At 35.8% G+C, this 19,582-nt stretch overlaps 1 protein-coding gene across 4 annotated transcripts; it reads left to right on the forward strand.

Moving 5' to 3' along the window:
• Positions 1-1,679: 1,679 nt before the first annotated feature.
• LOC113107696 (adenosine receptor A2a-like) lies at positions 1,680-19,347 on the forward strand. Of its 4 annotated transcripts, none has more exons than XR_003292701.1 (4): positions 1,681-1,989; positions 6,999-7,692; positions 18,159-18,229; positions 18,802-19,347. XR_003292701.1 is itself a non-coding variant. In XM_026270371.1 (3 exons), exons 2-3 carry the CDS (start codon positions 7,358-7,360, stop codon positions 10,778-10,780), a joined length of 1,281 nt encoding a protein of 426 aa, XP_026126156.1. In that variant the 5' UTR covers positions 1,680-1,989; positions 6,999-7,357; the 3' UTR covers positions 10,781-10,977. The 4 variants fall into 4 exon arrangements, 2 of the variants coding, with proteins under 2 accessions (XP_026126156.1, XP_026126157.1); XR_003292700.1 differs by having other exon boundaries at positions 18,159-18,219; XM_026270371.1 differs by lacking the exons at positions 18,159-18,229; positions 18,802-19,347 and adding an exon at positions 9,835-10,977 and having other exon boundaries at positions 1,680-1,989.
• The last annotated feature ends 235 nt before the right edge of the window (positions 19,348-19,582 follow it).

Raw genomic sequence — 19,582 nt, forward strand, 5'->3', positions numbered from 1 at the left:
CCAGTGCATTGATATGGAAGAGTTTCGGTCCGAGTGAGACAAAACACAGTTTTCACATACTGTATATCTTGTTTTCCAGCTGTGCTGAATTCAGGCATCGCTCTCTTTTCATGAGTTTGAAAGACTTTGACATTTCCCACCTGTCTGCAAATAATACTTTAAAGGTAATACAAGACATGAAAATAAAAACAATAATGATAAAACAGGAGTCCATTGAAAAAAATGTGAGGTATTTCTCTTTTTTTCTAAACCATTTTGATTTCGTTCAATGGGGTATTTAATATTTCCATCCCTCAGGAAGTATTTAACATTGTTTCAAATTCCAGGGTGTGCAACTAAGCAGCTGTTTTTAGCTCTCGAACATCTGAAAGACAAATCTGCAGTTTCCCTGGTTAGGGTTTAATATTTATTACAAACTGCATTACTGAAATACTTTACCTTTGCACCATGAAGACATAATAATTAAAAGTAAATGTCAGATTAATCTTTACGTTTGTCCCAAATGAAGCCTGAACAAATGTTTTGTTCAGAAGCCACATATCAGCTTAATTTACTAAACGAGACATTATGAGTTAGAGCTGCGTTCTGTAAATGTCCGTTTAATGTACTTCATCCAGCTTTCATCAGATTAATATGAATGTAATACAGCTCTGTTGCCTTTTAGATTGTTAATTTACACCATTTTTCTGTTCTTGAATGCTAATTTTCTTTTGCTGCCATTATTTAGTTTTTTTTTTATCATCGTATCATAATAAAAAGAGTAAATGATTTCCTTTTTCTAAATAAACGTGAAGAGCAATTAATATACTCTTCCTCTGAAATGATTCAGTCACCTGGTGTATAATTATCATATTTTAGTTCTGCAGCCTAGGGAAATCTCTTTTTGGCTTTCACTTTTCAAAGATTGATTAATTGGTCTATGAATCAGTGGATAACTTGTATAATATAGAAATAACAAAAATCCAGTTTTAATTAATCTCAGCCCCTTTCCGGACTGGAAATTCAAGTAATGCAATGCATTGTGGTTGCCCTCCCACATCTTTGTCCTAAACACATTTAAAAGTGGCAAAAGGTCTGAGGAAAGGAGATGGTGGGCGTTTATGAGTTTAGCTCTTGTTCTTTGTTGTTGTGAAGGATGGGTGTTGTGCAGCATGCTTAGTACATTTCTAAGATTAGATGTGATGTCAGTAATTACATGTAAAAAGAAAAAAAAGAAAAGTTGCATTTTGTCCTAAATTAGATCAATTGATTCGCCTTCTTTCCTGCACAGAGCCCTATTGTGTGTACAACCATTGAATTTTTTTTTTTTTTTTAAGTCTCACATGTGAATGAAACCCAGATTGGCCTAAATATGTCTGACTTAATTGTGGGACTTGCTCTCAAGTTTTCCTGAAGACAGGTCATGGACAGGAAAGAAAACAAAATTACATTTGTACCTTAATTTGTCAATAAGTGACCTGAGTGATGGATGCACAATTTAAGCTTCAGAGAAACTGTTATAGACAGTGCGTTTTCCATTTAAATTAAAAGTAAATAATTGAACAAAACCAATACAATACAAGCTATCCAAAGTTATTCAGGAAGCTAATTTTAATACTGTAGGATACTTGTACTAAATTTAGTCTTGTAAGTTTGCTTTCAGTTTAATCGCAGAAGACTTAGCTATCGCAGCTCAGTTGTTTCACCGATTCTTGATCACAGGATGAAGCGGCATCAGTATCTAGCAGTCGTCCAGTGTGCAAATGCTGGCTCTGGATTGGTCAGTCGCCTGCTCTCACGGGGGTCCTATAGTCTGTCTGCTCTCTGATATCGACTTCACTCACACACATCTGACGCTGAACGCGCCGACGGAATCATTCAAGAATCATGAACCTCTGAGGACTCAAGTTTTTGTATTTCGCTTTCCGAGGGGTTGTCTTTTCATCTTAATGCGATTTCCAGCTTATTTAGATTTTCTCGTTGTTATTCCAGCGGTCATCAACTCTGATGGTAAGTTGAAACCAACATGTAAAAATAATTTTTAGATAGAGCCTGTTGGGTATCGACTGAGTTTAATTTGTTTTATTATATTAGAATTAAACGATTTGTTCACAGCTTAAATGTATTTTTAATATTGAAGCGAATCATTAGGTTAAATTGTTAATAAATGTTTAAAAGTTAAAAAGCAGGTTGTGCCCAGTTCTGAATTTCAAAATATATTTGCCTCAAAACAAATAATGTAAGAACGACCCCAATTACAAAGGCGTGATTTAAAAACGAACTTTAAAATGAAAATTTATATATAGAATTATTAAATATAGTCCTATTGTAGCCTATATTAAATGTATGCTACGTTTTCATCACAAACTTTCCGTGCCATATACTGCTGTGAAACTGCCGTGTATGGCAAGCTATTAAAGCATTTAAAACACTACTTTGTCATAGCCTATGCATCTTTTTAAACCAGTATTTTTTCAGTCTCCTCTAGTGACTATTCTTTAGATGTTAATACTTAAATACTTATTACATTAGTGATTCATATATTAAATTTGGTGTTTATTCATACATATCTACTTAATGTATTTCTAGTAAATAGTTACTTGAATCTATTCCAGACACGATTAGACAAGACATTTCTGTGTATGTATTCCAATTTTTAATAGTGTAATTTGTCAATTAACTTGTAAATGAAATTTCCTGAAGTACACAGCAAAATCGCCCCAAAAGTAAACACTCAGCATCAAACACCAGCAAGATATATATGTGTCCACATGCAGTGTTAAAAGTTAGTCATTATCTCACTTTTTTTAGACATTGTATATTTCTGTATATCAGTGATATCAATTGGTATACCATAGAGGCTAGATACTATATTGGGATAGTTTATTGTTAAAATCTGAACAGCTCCCCAAATAATACAATGAAAAAAATTGCTAACATTTCTTAACAATGGAGTATTTGGTAGTGACTAATAAATAAATAAAAAAGTAGTAATGCATGATTAGTGATATCAAAACCAATACTAGTCACTATTTGATAATGTATGATTACTAATAAAATCAAAACCAATACTAGTTACTATTTGATAATGTACTGTATGATTACTAATGAAATCAAAACCAATACTAGCCACTATTTGATAAATGATGCATATCTATAGATACCATTTAGTTTAATGTTAAATATTTTCCAAGCTTGCCATAGATTTGCGAGTCTTTATAAAGTATTTTCTGTGTAGATGTGTTTGAAGTGTTTTGACAGCATTTTTTTTGTAGATGTCTGTTTAGTTTTATGAATATTTTGGTAATAATCTTTATTTTTTTCTGACATTCCTAAATGGGTTTACAATTATTGCTGATGCTGTAGAACTGGATATATATATATATATATATATATATATATATATATATATATATATATATATATATATATATATATATATATATGTATGTGTGTGTGTGTGTATATATATATATATATATATATATATATATATATATCTTAAAATTGTATATGTATTTTGATTTTAGTTTTTCATATTGATTTTTTTTTAAATGTTAAATGTATTTTCTATATCTGTCTTGATCCACATTGTGCCCTTAACTTCATAACAGCAAATAAATCATAGAATATAAGAATAAAAACAGATTTCAACTGAATTTTTTTCATTTTATGAGCCTATCAATCAGCCGAGGTAAAAGGAGAGTAAAACAACTATAAAACCATCATTCACACACAGCTGAAGTACATCTGTTTGTTCTGAGCCAGCCCTGCCCTTTCATCTGCAGAGTTTGAGTTGGTTTTTCTATCAAACCATGATATTTTGGGTTAGATTTATTTAGGGATGTCAGCAGTATGAAGAATGCATTGGACTCTGTGCCAGATTTAGTTTGAGACCGTGCTAAATGATGGATGGATGGATGATGTTTTCCATCATCCGTCCACAAGGGTCCACTCTTGAGACTGGAGTTGGCACAGGTTGTTACAATCTGTCTAGTAGCTTAAATATTGTCTTTTTTGTAAACACAATGCACTGAAACTAGAAGAGTACTTTGGGAAACTGACCAAAGGGTTCATCCAGTGTTGTGGAGACCCGTTTTTCTGTTGTCCCATTGTCATCCGCATAAACTCACAGATCCATATCAATGGCTGTGAGGCTGGACATCATAATTAACAAGTTTACTATGTATTCTCCCCTGTTTGCTGCAATCATTTTCACCTCCCCCACCCTCAATTCTTATTTATGACAGTCACCTATTCACCTATTTAACTATTCACATTCTTTAAATTTTTGTTCTTTTTTTCCATTCAGAATCTTGTTTTAAGAAATTAAACTGTGATTGAACACAGTCAGGACTCAGGAGACATTGTTTTGCAAATACTTTACTGCATGTTAAAGACCCCATGTGGTTTTTAGTGTATGTATATCAGTTTTAAGGTCATCTGTGTAATAATGTGCTCCTAAAAATTAACAAACACTAATTATAATAACAATTAGGGATGCATCAAAAAAAAAAAAAATTGGTACTGAATAAAACAAAAATTATAATCTGGCCTGTTTTAGGCTTTCCTTATTTTTATATTTTAGATATCCATCAATTATTTGTTTTAAAGTATGCTAGTAATTTAAAGCTTGGAATTTAGGTTCATCATTGTGAAGCGCTTCTGTTCAAACCCCAGATGACAGAAAACATTTGTTTTCTTTATTTTATAAAAGCACAACACTTTGTTGATATTGTGAGTGCAAACACATAAAACTAGACCCTTTACAGTTTAGAATGAGGTATTATTCTTACCTTTATGAGCAAAAATGACTACGTATTAGATTGTTCCCCTGCTAGAAAAAACTGCAAGTGATCGTGCCAGCACCTCGTCTTGCACAGCATGCTCCTGCTTCAACTCTCAGCACAAACGTCTAGGTTAAACATTTCAACTAACATTGTGATATGTTTGAACCATTTTAAATCTACACATTTTATTTTTGTATTACATACAAAACATAACTATTTTAACAGCTGGACAGTAGTATAAGCTTATTTTGGGAAAGGCAGAAAAATACGGGCTAGGGCCTATATTTGAGGCCTATGCAGGGCTCTAATCCACTTCATCCAACACTGTTTTGTTCTCATCTGTGAGCATGCTTTTGATATTTGTATTCAAAGCCATTCAACATGTACATGAAAAATGTAGAAACATTGGACACAACTATGGGGCATCATTGTGCAGCAGCAAGCATCAGAAAAAAGGAAACTCAAGGTTGATCTAAGTAAATGTGTAAAAATGTATAAGGCCCCATTCTTATATTTTGCCTGGGGCCCCTCAATTCACTTAAATCCACCCCTGCTCACGGGAAATGCAAAGTTCACTCTGTTCGGAAATTTCTATGCAGTATACCACATATTAAGCAAAATAATTTCTGACAGTTAAGATAATTTTTAGTAATGATCAATCATCCAACTGATTAAAATAATGTTAGAATAAAATCAAACTGACATCAACGAAAAATCATTAGATTTGACAACATCATGTTGGACTAATTTAAACACTTTCTGCATTATGACAATATTATTAACTTCTATGTAACAGACAGTTTTTTTTTTTTACTAATTATCCAAATAATGTTAAGTCATACAAAGCTATTATCAGAGCATGTGAGCAGAGCATAGCGTCACTGAAGGTAGCATCATTTACTAGTACAGCTGTAGCCTGCACCATGTTACAACACAGTAGCGCTAGTGCAAACAGGAACAAGTGCACTTCCGAGAAAAAAAAAACATTTCGTAAATAGTGTCCACTTTTAATGTGCTACTTTCAGTAAAAGTGTGGTAATTTTATTGGCCTGTGTTTTTTAAATTCAGTATATTTTTAATTGAATTAAATTTTAAAAAGTCTTAAAAAATGACTTCATATTATTTAATAAATAATCATTACAAATCATTTTTGGTTTCAGCCCAGATTTTTCATTTCGGTGTATCCCTAATAATAATAATAATAATAATAATAATAATAAATCAAATAAAAATATTTATTTTCCATAAAAAAAAAACAATTATGACTTATCTTGTGTGAAGGGGTGCACCAGAACCCCCCCCCCCCCCCCAAACGTTTTGCCAATATAATTCACTCTAACATTATCCCTCTCCCATACCTTATACTACCTGTAAATGTCTAACAATAACAATATATCATATATAAATTATAATTAAAAATGCAGTTAATAAAAATAATTCAAAGGTTTGTATTCTTTTGATTTGTAATGGGCAAATAAATGTTTAAGAAGAGCAATAAATAAATAAAGTGGCAGAACAGCTGCATGTTTTCTCATGTCCTCCAGAGGTGGATAACCTCGGTGAGCATCTCTGCAGCAGTGTGGGAACACTCAAGAGTAAATAACTCCGACTCCCAGTTAAGGGCTTTAGAATGACTTCCCATAAAAAGTAAAACAAAAGGAAAGAGCTTCTGGCAATCACTGGTGTGTCTGGAAAATGTGAGATAAAAAAATATCCACTTCAGGTTCCCTTTGTTTTCTCATATGTTTTTCAAAGTATTAGCTTGCCATTTGTGTTTACAAGAAAGGGCTTTGCGTCTGGAAAAGCTCAGTATTCTGTTGTGATGTTTCACATTGTGCTTCTGTGCACTCTGTATTGTTTACTTTAAAGCCCATTTTGTTGTCAGTGTCAACAGCATCATAAAATGGTTGACTTATCGCTTTCTTTCCTCATATCAAACATCAACCTTATTGTCATCAATCATGAAATGCTTAACATTTAGAGCATGAAGCTTTTCTCTGTCATGTACAAATAAAAAAAAAAGTATTTTCAAAGTTGTAAAGAGAACATGCGTTTAATTCAATGTGTTACTTGCCATTTGAAATCAATTGTGTGTTAATTTTCTGTTGCTACACCAAACTTTTTCTGTCTAAAATTCTAAAATTATTACTTTATCTGTTTTTATTCACTCCATCTCTTTAGAAGCTTGCTTACCAGTTGATAAAATAATTTCCTTTCTTTTTTCTCCAGGGAATGCAGCGGAATACTAAATGTTATAGAAAGTCAGGCAAGCAACACATGGAACGGGGACTGGACCATCACATCTAACACCATCACATGGGATCAGAATGGATTTTCATTCATTTTATTTAATACCAAATCTCTCTTAAAAATCTGAGGGGAAATGTCTGCAGATACTTTTTAAAATACTTACCAAGTTTTTATTTTTAATTGGCGATCCAACAATCTGGAACATTTTTAACAAGGTAACTCTTGATTGTTGGTCTTCTGGTAAGGCTGACACTAGGCCTTGTGAGGTAGCTGTTGCGTGGAGCTGCAGCTATGGACATTGAGGCGAGGGATCTTCCTTTCTCCCCAGGAAGCTCACCATGCTGAACGATGTCTTTGACGTGTCGTACATGATTCTGGAGCTGCTGATTGCCCTGCTCTCGGTCCTGGGCAACGTGTTGGTCTGCTGGGCAGTGGGCCTCAATAGCAACCTCCAGAGCATCACCAACTTCTTTGTTGTTTCGCTGGCCGTGGCGGACATCGCAGTGGGTGTGCTGGCCATTCCCTTCTCCATCGTGATTAGCACTGGATTCTGTGCCAGTTTCTACGGTTGTCTGTTCATCGCCTGCTTTGTCCTGGTGCTGACCCAGAGCTCCATATTTAGTCTTCTAGCTATTGCCATCGACCGCTACATTGCTATCAAGATCCCGCTGAGGTGAGTGAAGGGTGTTGCTGTCAGAACATGGATCTTTGTACATTGATCATATTTTAGGGGGTTGTTTCTCTAAATCTTAAAGGCATGTTTGTTGAAGATGTTTATTTTTACATGTTGTAGAATAATGCTTGACCTGTTTTAAATAGGTTTAGCCTTTTCTGACTACTTTTTTTGCCTTTTCAACTTGGGATGGTGGTGGTTTTGGATGCTGAAGTCCCCACCAAACTCCTTAACTAGCTTATCCAGCATTCTGCTTTCTGGTTGACCAGCATTTTTTTAAATATCAAACCAGCTGGACCAGTATAATCCCACTGAAAGTGCACATTTAAAATCTAATTTTACTTGTTTAAACCTATTTGAAAAGTGTTCAAAACCCCTCTAAAACCAGCCTGATCATGCTGGGAAACCAGTTAAGGCATTCAAATGAACTTAGACTGGCTTAAGATATAATATATTTCAGCAAGAAAACCAGTCTGGAACAGTATGGAGATTTATTATGGTTTAAGAGTTCAGTTCTTCAGAAAGTCTTGCTGAAAAATGATTATGCCAAAAACCAGGCCGAGAAACCATCTTAGACCAGCAAATTAATTTAGGCTGGTTTAAAGAATTGTATTTATTTCTTTATTTTTACAAGGAAAACTATACTGGTTTAAGTTGGTCTTTTCAAGAATTAACCCCACATGGCACTCTTCCCATTTGTTGGGACAAACCATGCCTTTTTTTAACACTGTATCTCTTGGCTATTTTGGGGTGAAAATGATTTAAGAACATAGTAGGGCCTAAACTCTTGATTTTGAGGTTGTCTTTGAGCGTAAACTCTCATAAATCTGATTTACTCTGGAATGTTTAGATTTCTTTAGCAAGTTTTCTGTCATAAGTCTTTTATCAGATGCCAGTTTTGTTCCATAACCTCTTTGCACTTCATAATAAACCAGTTAGCACTGTTCAGGATGAGCAGCTAACATGTTAATGGAGACTGGGGTAATGTTGGATATTATCTCTTGTGTTTTGGAATGGTCAGTTCAACTGGTTACAATGAGAAGACTGCATGTGCGTCCACGTCCTGTCAGCAGATTTTGGGTGGGGGGACGGGGATATTTTCTCTGTGTGGCTCACTGAACTTCCACATCTGGAGAATGAGACAAATAGAGGCCAAGGAACTCAGCTGTTCTCCCACACTGGCCCAGAAAGAGATGCTCAAAATAGATTTCAGTTCCAAACACTGACATTTCTGAGCACATTCTTTCTTCCTAATTGCACCTATGGGAGAATTTGCTGGAAATACTGTGAATGAATGCTAGGATCATTAGCACTGTGGTTGCATCAGGGTTGTTCTTATGTTCACGTTGTATCTAAATGACCATAATTAGATTTTACGAGATTTCACTTTGAGTTATAATAGTATTAATTTCTATGATAAAAATAATAGGGGAAAGAAATAAAGAAACACTCTAGTGTACAAACTGTTTTTATATGCCATCACAATGGTCAAGAAAATAGAACCCAGTTTTAGACTTATGTAATTATGAGATTAATTTATGAATTATTAGATACCTTACATTGAATTACATTGTGAGATTTTTGCAAAGTCACAATTATGTAAGTTAGATGCAAGTGTGAAATTTGTGAAAAAAAGATTCAAAGCCAGAATTGTTAGAACAATTTATAAAATGTATTTTTTTTTAATCTAAGAAATTAAAAAAATGTGAGAACTAGTTGCAAATAAAATTGCAAGAAACAAAATGATAATTGTAAGATATAAAATCAATTGTGTGTCTCAATTTATGAAAAAAATATAAAGTCAATAAAGTCAATAAAATAAAATTGCAAGAAATTACATTTTATATACAAAGAGAATTGTGAGAGCTATAAATATAAGGGTCACAGTTATTAGAAATTATGAGATACAGTTTGACAGATGCAAAGGATTATTAAGGATTATTACTTATTGGAAATTCATATTTAAATAATTCCAGCATGATGTGCGCACACTTTTAAAGAGATGTCTAGGTTTCTAGCCATGCTGTCATTTGCTTACTTTTGTAAGTACTTTGGACCTTTTAGATGTGCAGTCTAGACAAACTGGAACACACACTTATGGCCGGGGAATTTGAAAAACACGATTATCTCTCTCTCTTCCAGATACAACAGCCTAGTAACCGGGCAGCGTGCCAGAGGCATCATAGCGATCTGCTGGGTTCTGTCGGTTATCATCGGTCTAACACCCATGTTAGGCTGGCACAAAGCCCGCTCAGAAGAGGCCCTCAACAGCACCTGTCCACCCGGTATGATGGAGTGTTTGTTTGAGCAGGTGGTGGTTATGGACTACATGGTTTACTTCAACTTCTTCGCCTGCGTGCTGGTGCCATTGCTCCTCATGCTGGCCATTTACCTACGGATCTTCATGGCCGCACGCCACCAACTCAAATGCATTGAGTCCAAAGCCGTACCCTATGAGCTCAAGTCCCGCTCCACCCTGCAGAAAGAGGTCCACGCCGCAAAATCTCTGGCGATTATCGTTGGCCTGTTCGCGGTTTGCTGGTTGCCGCTGCACATCATCAACTGTTTCACTCTGTTTTGTCCAAAGTGTGCACGGCCGCCAATTCTTGTCATGTACCTGGCTATAATTCTCTCGCACGCAAACTCAGTCGTGAACCCGTTCATTTACGCCTACCGCATACGTGAATTCAGATACACTTTTCGGAAGATCGTCCGCTATCACATTTTGGGTAGACAAGAGCCTCTTTCTTGCAACGGAAGCACCCGTACCTCAGCCCGAACAAGTGTGGCGGATTCGCTCCGGATTAAAGTCAACGGCCTGCTGCGAGACCTCTACACCGAACAGAGCAGCACCACCAGCAGCTGTGAAAGTGCTGTATTAGACAACCAGCCTATGGACCTCACTAAAGCACACAGACATCTGGGACTGAGGCATCCAGAGTCACCGCTCACTGGGAATAATGAGGATGTTGCATGCAGGAAGCATACCGTACTTGACATTACTGATGGGAAGGATCCATCCTCGCCACTTCATGTTGAATCAACTCTGTACCTACAAGGTACAGATGAACTCACAGAGGTTTCCTAAAAATTTGTGGATTCTAATTATTTATTGCTGCTTCAAAACAATGATGGGCTAAAATATGAAATACAAAGTAGATCTTTTTGCTTTTTTATGGACATGACATTATTGTGGAGCTGAAGCAGCTCAGAACTGTGTATATTTGATATTGTAATGACTGTAATGATAATGTAAACATATTAAAGAGCATCAAAAATGATTGATCAGTTATTTTAGTTTTTTTTTTTTTCAGTCTTAATGTAAAAATTAAGAGTTGGAATTTTTTACAGGATGTTGAATTGGATTGGAAAACTTTAGAGAAGTTCAATAACCTCAACAATTAACACAGAAATTAAAACTATTTTATCGTTGTCATACAGACACACAAAATGTCCATTACAATTTGCAAGATAACATTATAAAATAAATACTGAAACATTTCTGTTGATTATATGGTATATTTATATATTAGGTTGGAGTTAACAAATGTTCGTCCGCCACGGTCCATGAGGTAAACATTATTGATTTCATTTAGAGCAGTGTGTGTAAGATGGCTGAACTGCACTTCAATTTTAATTCTACTTTCAAAAATACAAATTTGAATTACAATTCTACATCCTGTGTGCTTCTTTAATTAAAATCTAGGAATTTAAAAAGCATTTTCAATACAGTTCTCAATGGTTTGCAATGAGACTGGGAGCACTTGCTGATTATTTGCTTCACTCACTCAGCATCTGCACTGCAACACAAACATAAACCCAAACTTCTGCATGCACAAATACACACAGACAACTGATTTGTTAGTTGATATCTACCTGGGAACTGGGTGAGCATGTTAATTGAATGTTAGTCAGCATATACATGCAGCTCTGCAACTCATGCCGTGTATTTTGGTTGCATATTTTGTAGGCTCTATGAAAAGTTTTAAGCAGTGTTACTCTTTGACTCTGTGGTTTTCTGTGAGGTACTTTCCACAAAATGATACATTTTTGCTTCCCATTATTTTGGTTTTCATTGTACACATGGTTTTCATGGGCACACATCCCATGGTTTTTGTTTTGAGAACTATTAGATAAGTTGTATATCTCATATAAATGTAGCCTAGCATAAAAGTAGCCAATTGTAAGCCCACTGAATACCTGTTCACTAAAAGTTTTATTTTGGCCTTACTGACCGCAACCTTTCATAATAACTGTATTAAGACAAAGTTGGTAAAAGGGTTGCAAAATTAGCAAATCTCATAAAATTAACAGAAAATTGCACAAGTTAACATTTCCTGAAGGTTAAACACCTCATTTCACTGACCATTTATTTAAACTAAAAATATTTTTGCTGCCTTATTTGATTCGTATTTGTGGAAAGATTATCTAAATTAAAGATCACTCTTTTGCAACAAGAATATATTGTAATGCTCTGGCACAATTCATGAAATGTGATTTCACATCAGCCCTTTGCTTGAGTTTTGTTCCAGTTCTTTCTGCCTCATAAATAGCATACATCTGTATGAGATCAGATGATCAGTACAGTGCCACAGAAACAGCAACGTGGACAGATTTTCCCCTACCACATCAATAAATAGCAATTACTCAGCTGCACACGAAAGGCTGTTGTCAAATAACCTGTTTGCACATACAGATCCCTGATTATAAGAGGTCTGTAAAGATAATGTCGTCAACAGAGTTTGTGTAATAAATAAAGATGTTACTGTAACATCCTATTGCGGCCTAATGATAATCAAGTCAAGTTGAGCTTTAATGTCATTCTTTGTCGTTCCACTGTGTCTAGTGTGTCTAGAAAGTGTGTTACTTCAGGTGGTTTGTACAGGCCCACTCACCTGTGTGTAGCACACTTCCAATTTCACAGAAAAAAAAGAAAGTTTCACAGTTTTTCTGTGATGTGGTTAGGTTGGGGGTGGAGGAGGTGAGATGGTCCATGTTACAGGAGGTAGATGCTTTGTGTGGGGTTTCAGAGGAGGACAGGGTGATTTGAGTTTAGGGGGGAAAAAGCTGTTGAGCAGTCTGGCGGAGCGAGCTCTGATGCTCCTGTACCGTCTTCCTAAAGGTAGGAGCAGCAAGAGACTGTGGGAGGGATGGGTTGGGTCCTTCATGATACTGTTGGCTTTGCTGGAGCATCGTGTAAGGAAAATGTCCAGGGTGGAGGGGAGAGGGGCACCAGTGATCTTTGCAGCTGTGTTCCCTGTCTGCTGGAGGGACTTGTGGCCCGCTACAGTACAGTTCCCATACCAGACAGTGATGCAGCTGGTCAGCAAGCTCTCAAGGGTTTCCCTATTGAATGTGGTAAGGATGGGTGGAGGGAGACTTGCTCTTTTCAGCCGGTGGAGAAAGTGTAGGCGCTGTTGTGCCTTCTTGGAGATTGACATGGTGTTGGTGGTCCAGGTGAGATCCACTGTGATGTGCACCCCCAGGAATTTAGTGCTGGTTAGTGGGGGGTGGTCAACAGAGTTTCTCCTGAAGTCCATCACAACCTCCTTTGTCTTACATAGAGGGACAGATTGTTAGTGGCACACCATTCAGCCAGCTACTGTATGCCACTTCCTTCACTGTAGTGCGTTTCATCGATGTTGCTGTTGAAGCCTACAACAGTTGTGTCATCTGCAAACAAGATGATGTGGTTGGAGCGGAACTTGGCAGTGCAATCGTGTGTCAGCAGTGTGAAGAGCAGCATGCTGAGCACACAGCCTTGTGGAGCACCTGTGCTCAGTGTGGTAGTACCCGAGGTGTTGTGGCCGAGGCGGACTGACTGAGGTCTTCCAGTTAGAAAGGATCCAGCTACAGAAGGGAGTTTAGGCCCAGCAAGTTTAGTTTCTTAATGAGCTGTTGTGGGATTATTGTGTTGAATACTGAGCTGAAGTAAGAGTAAGGGTAAGAGCCAGGTGGAGGGTGGAGGAAATTGCATCGTCTGTAGAGCGGTTTTGACTGTATACAAACTGGAGTGGATCAAGTGTTAGGGAAGCTGGTTTTGATGTTTTGCATGACTAACCTCTCAAAGAACTTCATCATGATTTGAGTCGGTGCTATGGGACAGTAGTCATCTAGACAGGACACATGTGCTTTCTTTGGTACCGGTGTGATTGCTGTGTATTTAAGATGTGAGGACCACTGCCAGGCTCAGTGAGGTGTTGAAGATATCTGTTAGGACATCTGTCAGCTCACACCAAACAAGTATTGTCATGAGAGAATACCAGCAGCTAGAACAGGAATCTTTATATAAACTCTATGTCTTTCTCCCTGTCCTCAATTTTCCCTTATTAAATTGTTAGATGCAACTGTTAATTCTGGTCACTCTGTGCAATGTGGGGATTTTTCAATGAATCATTCACAAACACTGATTCATTCAGTAACAAAACACCTGACGTGTGATGTTGTGGTTGCGTTTTAAACTATTTTTGATGATGTTTAGAAAGAACAGACTAAGAAATGGAAAATATTCTGTAAACTACTCAAAACTTAAAGGGTTACTCCACCCCAAATGTAGTCATTAATTACTTAACCCCATGTCATTCCAAACCTCGAAACATTCTCTCCACTTTTACGGGTTTGGAATGACATGGGTGTAAAATTTAAATTTTAAACATCCCTTTAATGTTAACTGCATGGATGTATTAAATACTATTGCTCATAATATTGCTTTGATATTAAATATTAAAACTATCAGTAAACAACTTGGCCTAAGTGTGATATAGCTTAAGTGCAGGCTATAAAATGATTTGTGATTTTCCTTCCAAAGAAGGAGTCTCCAGACATGGAGACATGAAGTGGTCACCCCCAGAGAGTCCTTCTCTTGGGCCACTGCGCTTGATCACACACTGAAGGGTCTTATGGATCCTAACATTGTATCTTTCCCAGCCCGTTCCCAAAGTCCCAAAAGATTCTAGGTTAAAGGGTGCACTAGTGCATCTCAAGAGATTTCTACAATAGCCTAATTTAGGATAGCATTATCATTCTTCTCCACATATGATATATAGATATACAAATCTGGGTACAGAAATCTTTAAACACACCTGATTCAGACTGAATTGTATGCAGAAAAACTACTGTTTTATATCACAGATGATCAAAAACTGCTGAAAAGCTCCTGAGCCAACACTTTTTTCTTTTTTTTTAAGAATTTTACACAATAATGTACAGTAATCCTGCTTGAGTTATTTCAAACAAAAGCTCATTGTGTGTTGACACAAAAGGATGTTGAATGAACCCATGTTCCTCGTCTAAAAATGCAGTATTCACACACCCATCTTCCTAATGAACTCTGATTATGACTCCTGGGCTGGTCTCCATGTCTGCCAGTGCCAGCGGAGCTTTTGGATCATCTTACCAACAATAGCAATTTGTGTCAGTGCCGATAGCCACGGGCAGTGTGCCGACATATATTGTTGTTGCTCTTCGGGCGTCCCGAGTTCGAGTTCGAGTTCGAGTTCTGGCTCATGGACCTTTCCCAGACCCTCTATCTCAGTTGTATCAGGGGGCAGTTGTAACACATTCAATTCCTCCAATCAGAAACAAGCTAGGGTGATGATGAAACTACACATGCTCAGCAGGATTCTCGATATGTCTGTGAAAAGGGTACACAACAAGCTTGCTCCAGATGCTTTGGCGCTGTGCAGACCACTTCGGCATATGACATCAAAGTATCGCGAGAGCAATTTAGAAGCACAAGAGTCGTCTGTTCTCCAGTCGCTCTGGCGGTACTTTGACATCATACGCTGATCAGTTTGAGGTGTGAAATTTACTTTTTTGGATATACAGTATTTGTCGTCTGCCGTCCAAAGTTCAGGTGACTGTAAACTTATTTTATCTCTAGGTTATTTTTTATAAAAAAATGTGGCTAACATGCACAACAATATTAATATAGGCTTGGTTGTCTTATTCTGTTAATATCATGTACATTTAATTAAAGTTTGGTTAAAGACTGCTCTTGACACATCAGTTGATTATGTATTTGAATAAAATATATTGAAATATTATATTTTTAAAAAAATTTTATTTAGTTACCTCTAGAACAGTTGTCTTCTGCAAAAACAGAAATAGACTTTTGCTTTTTGAATGCATGTGATGCCTGGCATCTAAAAGAATTTGAAACATAGGCCTTAAATCTTAAGCAACATTATTGGGCATTAAAATGATTACTTTGATGTATGCCTTTATTTGAGATGCAGTGGGTTAATACGACTTATTTTTCAGTTAATGGTTTCATTTAATTTTATTCTTATTAATAAAATATAATGCACTTATATTTGTGTCTTATTTTTTAAAAGATGACAAGAGTATATCAAGTAGTCCATGACATATCAATTGCCTCCAGTCTGCCCTATATTTATAAAGCATGGTAACCCTTGGCACACAACTAGGTTTTATTGAGCTAAGCAAACAGACTGATTGGTTGACATAAAGGTCGTATAGAGGGCTTCATGTCACATCTAAATTTGTGGAAAAGACCTGATGATGAAGCTGATGATGTTTACATACTGATAATTTTTTCTTTTTTCAACATTTGAGATTATGATTGTTCAAGCCTGTGTTGTCATGGAGTTTATTGTCTGTGTCTCATTGGCTGTTATTCTGGCCAGATTTAAAGGACTGTGTATCAGCAATGGTGCTATAAAACAGCGGTTCTCAACCAGAGGGTCTGGAGCCCACTATAGGACACCTCAGCTCCCAATCAAGTATATATTAAAATATATTTTAATTATAATTGTAATATCATTTTAAAAGTGTGGTGGAAAAAAAAAATAATATATATATATATATATATATATATATATATATATATATATATATATATATATATATATATATATATATATATATATATATATATATATATATATATATATATATATATATATATATTATGATGCAATTGGGTGTTCTTATCATGCATTTACAATCCTGTTCAAAGTTCACTGTTAATGTTTTTGTTAATTTGATCAAAATATATTTTAATGGAAATATTGTGAAATTTAATTTTTAAATAGATAAGTTTAGTTTTAAATAACAATTTTCTAAAATGTGCTTTATTCTTGTAATGGCAGAGCTGAATTTTCAGCATCATTACTCCAGTCTACTTAGTCTTCAGTGTCACATGATCTTTCACAAATCATTGTAATATGCTGATTTGCTGCTTAAGAAATATTTCTGATTATCATTTCTGTACAGCTTGATATTTTTGTAGAAATATGAAACATATGTTTGGATTTTTTAATGAATGGAAAGTTCAAAATAACAGCATTTATGAAATAGAGCAGGTTTATTTGTTAGTACATTATAAAATGTAAGTTGTGTTATATATATTACACTATCTTTTGAATTCTCTTCCAAAATGAGCTTGTACTCAAACCACAATTAATGTGGTTTAAAGTACAGGGACAAAACTTCATCAGACATTTAAATGAATTAAGTTTGCTAACCTCTTAGTCATTCAAGACTCATTTCTTATGCCACAGTTTTTTTCCCAAGTTAGTACTGAAATAGCCACAACCGGGACAGGCTTGTGCTGTTCTCTTACTGTTGCATTTAAAGTCATGGGAAAAAGACTATAGATCTGTTCCCCACTCAGCTAGACATGTCCCAGATATACTTTAAAGTATCAAAGAACCTGTCTTGTCTGTTAATGGAGACAAATCAGACCGGTCTGCTTCATAAAAAAAAGAGTTCTTACTCTCTTCTCTTTTCAAATAGGTTACAGAGAGAGACAGACAAAAAAAAAAAACAGTGAGTAGTGAGTGGAAAATGTAGCCTGGTAATATGCTGCTGTTTTTGTAATGCAGATTCTAGGCCAGGAGGGGAGTTCATGCATAGTTCAGTGGTGGCACAGCAGAACAATATTCTACATATGAGTCTAGTCTACAAATTACATACAGGTCCTGTAGAACTTTACAGCAATCTTCATAAACTTGAGCTTTGTCTCTAGGTATGGCTGTCGTCAACGACATTAACTACTTTTTATTTTCCTACTATGTGAACAGAAACATACATTACTGCACGCTGCTGAGACAGTAAACACATGTTAAGACTGAGATGTTCATGTGGTAAGTGCAGGATAATTTATATGTATATATATATATATATATATATATATATTTCTATTACACACACATACGTTCAAACTATAAACTTTTGAGTGCTTTTGAAGTAAGTTTCTTATGCTCACCAAGGCTGCATTTAACCGTATTATTGTGAAATAGCAAGATATTTTAAAAAGTAGTCCTGTGATGGCAAAGCCGATTTTTTTTTCACCAACATTGCTCCAGTCTTTGGTTTCACATGATTCATCAGAAATAATTATAATATGTTGAGTTGCTTAAAAACATTTATTATTATTATTACTGTTGAAAACAGTTGTACCGTTTAATAGTTTTATGAAAACTGTGATTCGTTTTCTTCAGGATCCTTTGAGGAATACAAAGCATTTATTTGGAACAGACAAATGCAATCTGGATCCCCAAGGTAACTTAAAGTAAGCTTCAGCTCAGGTCCAATATGGGTTAATATTGGAGATGAATTGAATTGAGTTACTTAAAACTTTAATGTAACATGAATTTCAATGGTGAAATTATATTCTTACATTTTTGAAGTTGTTTCTGCACTACACTCTAAAAAATAAAGGTGGTTAAATTGTTCTTCACAGTGATGCCATAAAAGAACCATTTTGGTTCCACAAAGAACCACTGAGTCAAAGGTTCTTTCTTACCCTTTAAACAAAATGGAACCTTCTTTCACCACAAATGCTCTTTAAATTTTAAAGGTTCTTTGTGGAACCATTTTGACAAAAAGTTTCTTCTATGGTATCGTGAAGCACCTTTAATTTTAAGAGTGTAGGAGTTTGTATGCTTGCTGTGGTGTTGATGTAGCCAATGTGCTCCCAGAGGTTTATTAAAAAACACAGTGAAGTTTTATTCTTAGAGTCTGGGGGTTGTTCAACTCTAAGCAATACTAAAAATCAGAAACACACTTGTTAAGATACTAGGTGTTAATTTGAAGCTGAACAGACTCCGTGTAAGTGATCTAAAAAAAATCTGTTCTATGTAGAGACTGTGGACATGATGGATAGAATTGTAGAGTTTGTGAACCTGGCAGAGAGAGCACAGAGCACAGATTTCATTAGTTTGCTGAAGGAGAGAGAGATATATATTCCATTACATGTATGACGTGAGTTTGCCCTCACCTACGTCAAGTACATCAGATACCAAAACAACTCTGGAATATCAGTAAAAACAGTTTTGTATGTTCCCTTGTGCAGGAGGTGAAGGCAGTGAAGGTCCAAAGTGCACGGCAGTGTTTGACTTTGGGACAAGTTGCCCTGAGCTAGCAGGCAATGCTTCTATTTCTCATTTGTTCAGCTATAATTTATTAAAAAGGAAGAATTTGATATGAAGAAAAACACTCCTTCCTTCTTCTTTTCATTGTCTTCTCAATGTCTTCTCGACATGTTCACTAGCATTTTTGGTATGGATATAGTAGGTTCTCTATTCAATGTAATCTGTTTTTCTGCTAAATTTAGATATTCTTAGAAATCCTTCAAAGGAGAGGGACAAAAGGGGCGGGGCATCTAAATGAAGAGGAGTAAATCAAAACCGCATCAAAGCTGCTATCAACTTTAAGAAAGCCATCACAACAACACCTCTGAGCTGGAGTCCTTTCTCTTTTTCCATCCTAATTAATTATGAAGAGAGGTTAAATTGAATGACTGTTTAAGAAAATGTTTTTATGTTTAAAAAAATAAACCCTTTATGTCCAGCATTCCTACGTCAGTTTAAAATGGTAAAGTGGTGTGCAGTCGCGATGTTACATCACAGCTGTAGAAATGCCT

Source organism: Carassius auratus, chromosome 8 (genome assembly GCF_003368295.1).
Source record: "Carassius auratus strain Wakin chromosome 8, ASM336829v1, whole genome shotgun sequence".
NCBI classification, from domain to species: domain Eukaryota; kingdom Metazoa; phylum Chordata; class Actinopteri; order Cypriniformes; family Cyprinidae; genus Carassius; species Carassius auratus.

Coding starts and splice junctions, on each gene's coding strand:
- LOC113107696 (XM_026270371.1), top strand. CDS start 7,358: ATGCTGAACGATGTCTTTGACGTGTCGTACATGATTCTGGAGCTGCTG. Junction 7,693..9,834: donor GCTATCAAGATCCCGCTGAG/GTGAGTGAAGGG, acceptor TCTCTCTTCCAG/ATACAACAGCCTAGTAACCG.